Consider the following 2,072-nt stretch of genomic DNA (forward strand, 5'->3'; position numbering starts at 1 on the left):
TAAAATGAAGGTACATTACTACATTAGATTAAGAAAAAACTAAAGCAAAAATAGTGTTAGGATTTTCATATTTTTTTATAATAATAACTAATTAAAAAATATCGTGGTAATCAGAACACAAATCGCTTTGCTTAGCAGCCAATTTATCGATATTCAATTTGCTGTCTATTTTCGACCGTTTACTTTTACCTATTAAAATCGCAACGAGTGCCCATGTTGGTATCCCCATTTCCTCAGCGAGTTCCTTGCCGAGGTCTTCTACTTTCGTCTCCAAAGACTTTCCCGCATTTTCGGTCACCACTTCCGCCGTTTCTGTGCCTGAGGTAAACGCGCGACCACGTTAGTTTTACACGATGAGCTCTTCAAAGAAAAAACAGGGCTCGCGGCAACATTACCTTCTTTTTCTTCCACATCTGTGGTCAACCAGGTTTTCAACGTCGATCCAGGCTCCTCCACCGCTTGCGGTTCCACCACCGGTTCCGGCAGATTCTCTGCCTCTCTTTTACGCATAGCAGGCATTTTCTGGAATGGAAAGTTCATGTCTCAATTCCGTAGTTATAATTGAATTAGATTATGAAAATGATAATAAATAAACACTGTTCTAATTGGCATAGTTGAAAGCGTAAGTAGTAATAATGTTGAATTAAGTGTACTGTTACCTGTGTCTGTGAACTGTATCAAACAGTGGGTGGAACTGAATGGACGGAATAAGAACAATTTTTGTGATTCGTACCTGTATTTGCTCGAAGGGTACCTCAAACGTGAATGATTCGTTGTAATACGGATTGAGAGTGCATTTTTTGATGGACGTTTTCTTCTTCTTCAGCCTTTTGCCGTTCTGCATCAATGCGATCTTTACGTAAGGATCTGAGAGACCGCCGACATCCATCTTTTTCAGGTTCTTGGCTTCCAGAATGACAACCGTTAATTTACCGGCCGTGGGCACGTATCGAAGCGAAAAGCAAATGTCTCCCAGTTTGTTATCCTATAATATTAATAAATATCGAAACATGACGAATGAATAGTCAAGCCAGTAGTACACTCTCGTCGAGACTCTTACCGAGACGAGTGCTACCAGCTTACGTCGTCTCGGATTTAGTCGCGAGTCGCGGAGTCGCGAAATTAATACACTATTGTAACTAGAGACGGTTCTCGAATTTGCGGTAGGTCCTCGCAATAAAAGAATCAATTCGAAATCGAGCGCTGACGATGTGAGATAAGGCGAGACGAGCAATGCAAGTACGTGTATTCTCTCGCCTTACCTCGACGAGACCGCACTACTAGCATCATTATCGTTTGGTAAGCAAATGTTGAAAAAATAGTTTACCTGACCACCTTCGCCTTCTACGCTCTGCAGTTCTCTCCATTCTTCAATCGTCTGAGCCAGATCGATTTGGCACAGAGGAACTTTCACCTCGCCGATCTGGTCGTGTTTTGAAAACCTGTCAAAATCAAAGATTGCAAAGACAAGTGTTTTGTTCATCGCATCTGCGTACGGCACGCTCTGAAAAGTAAACGCTTCAGTTAGTTGGTTGTAAAACAGAGGAAAGTTGGAACGAATTTGGTCATTTCTTTAAGTATACAAAAACGTCGACCGACCTTGAACGTGAAAGTTTCATTGAACTGAGGACTGAGCGTCTTCCTGTGTACTTTCGTCTCGAACTTTTTCTTCTTATCCGGTAGCAAGTAAACCTTCACGTACGGATCAGAGGTACCACCCATGTCTAAGGCTGGCAGTTCTTCGGCTTGAATTACTGTCACTGCCAAGCTGTTCGTATTGAAGTCGTACTCGAGCTGCAGATATTTATATTTGTTTATGTTTATTACTATTTTTATTTTATACAATAAATAAGTTATATTCGTTTTATTTCATTTTGACTTAAGCACGTGTATAAATCGAGTACTAATAGCTTAATTTCTACTATTATAGGAAAATTATTTTTTACAAACACATATGTTCCCCAATTAATTCATACATACACATAATAAAGGTTCTACTGGATATTAATTAATTGTCCAATTATAAATTACAAGGATTTCGATTCTTCTTTCGATTTCGATAAAAGAAATAA

General features: G+C 39.5%; 2 protein-coding genes across 2 annotated transcripts in view; both read right to left on the reverse strand.

Moving 5' to 3' along the window:
- The window catches only part of Syt1 (synaptotagmin 1), a 15,352-nt gene that overhangs the window by 9,070 nt on the left and 4,210 nt on the right, over positions 1 to 2,072 (reverse strand). The window contains exons 2-3 of the mRNA XM_026817667.1: positions 396 to 522; positions 95 to 318 (exon numbers count right to left, since the gene is read on the reverse strand). Of these exons, the coding sequence (XP_026673468.1) occupies positions 95 to 318; positions 396 to 519 (348 nt within the window). The 5' untranslated portion in view covers positions 520 to 522. The remainder of the gene's footprint in view (positions 1 to 94; positions 319 to 395; positions 523 to 2,072) is intronic.
- LOC108629911 (synaptotagmin 1-like) lies at positions 656 to 1,794 on the reverse strand (the record flags this gene model as incomplete). Its single annotated transcript, XM_018032871.2, has 3 exons — positions 656 to 985; positions 1,328 to 1,504; positions 1,600 to 1,794. Coding segments are annotated over 3 exons (702 nt in total), but the record flags the coding sequence as incomplete, so codon positions are not given.

Source organism: Ceratina calcarata, unplaced genomic scaffold (assembly GCF_001652005.2).
Source record: "Ceratina calcarata isolate Rehan_Ccalc_2016 unplaced genomic scaffold, ASM165200v1 scaffold590.2, whole genome shotgun sequence".
Classification (NCBI taxonomy): Eukaryota; Metazoa; Arthropoda; class Insecta; order Hymenoptera; family Apidae; genus Ceratina; species Ceratina calcarata.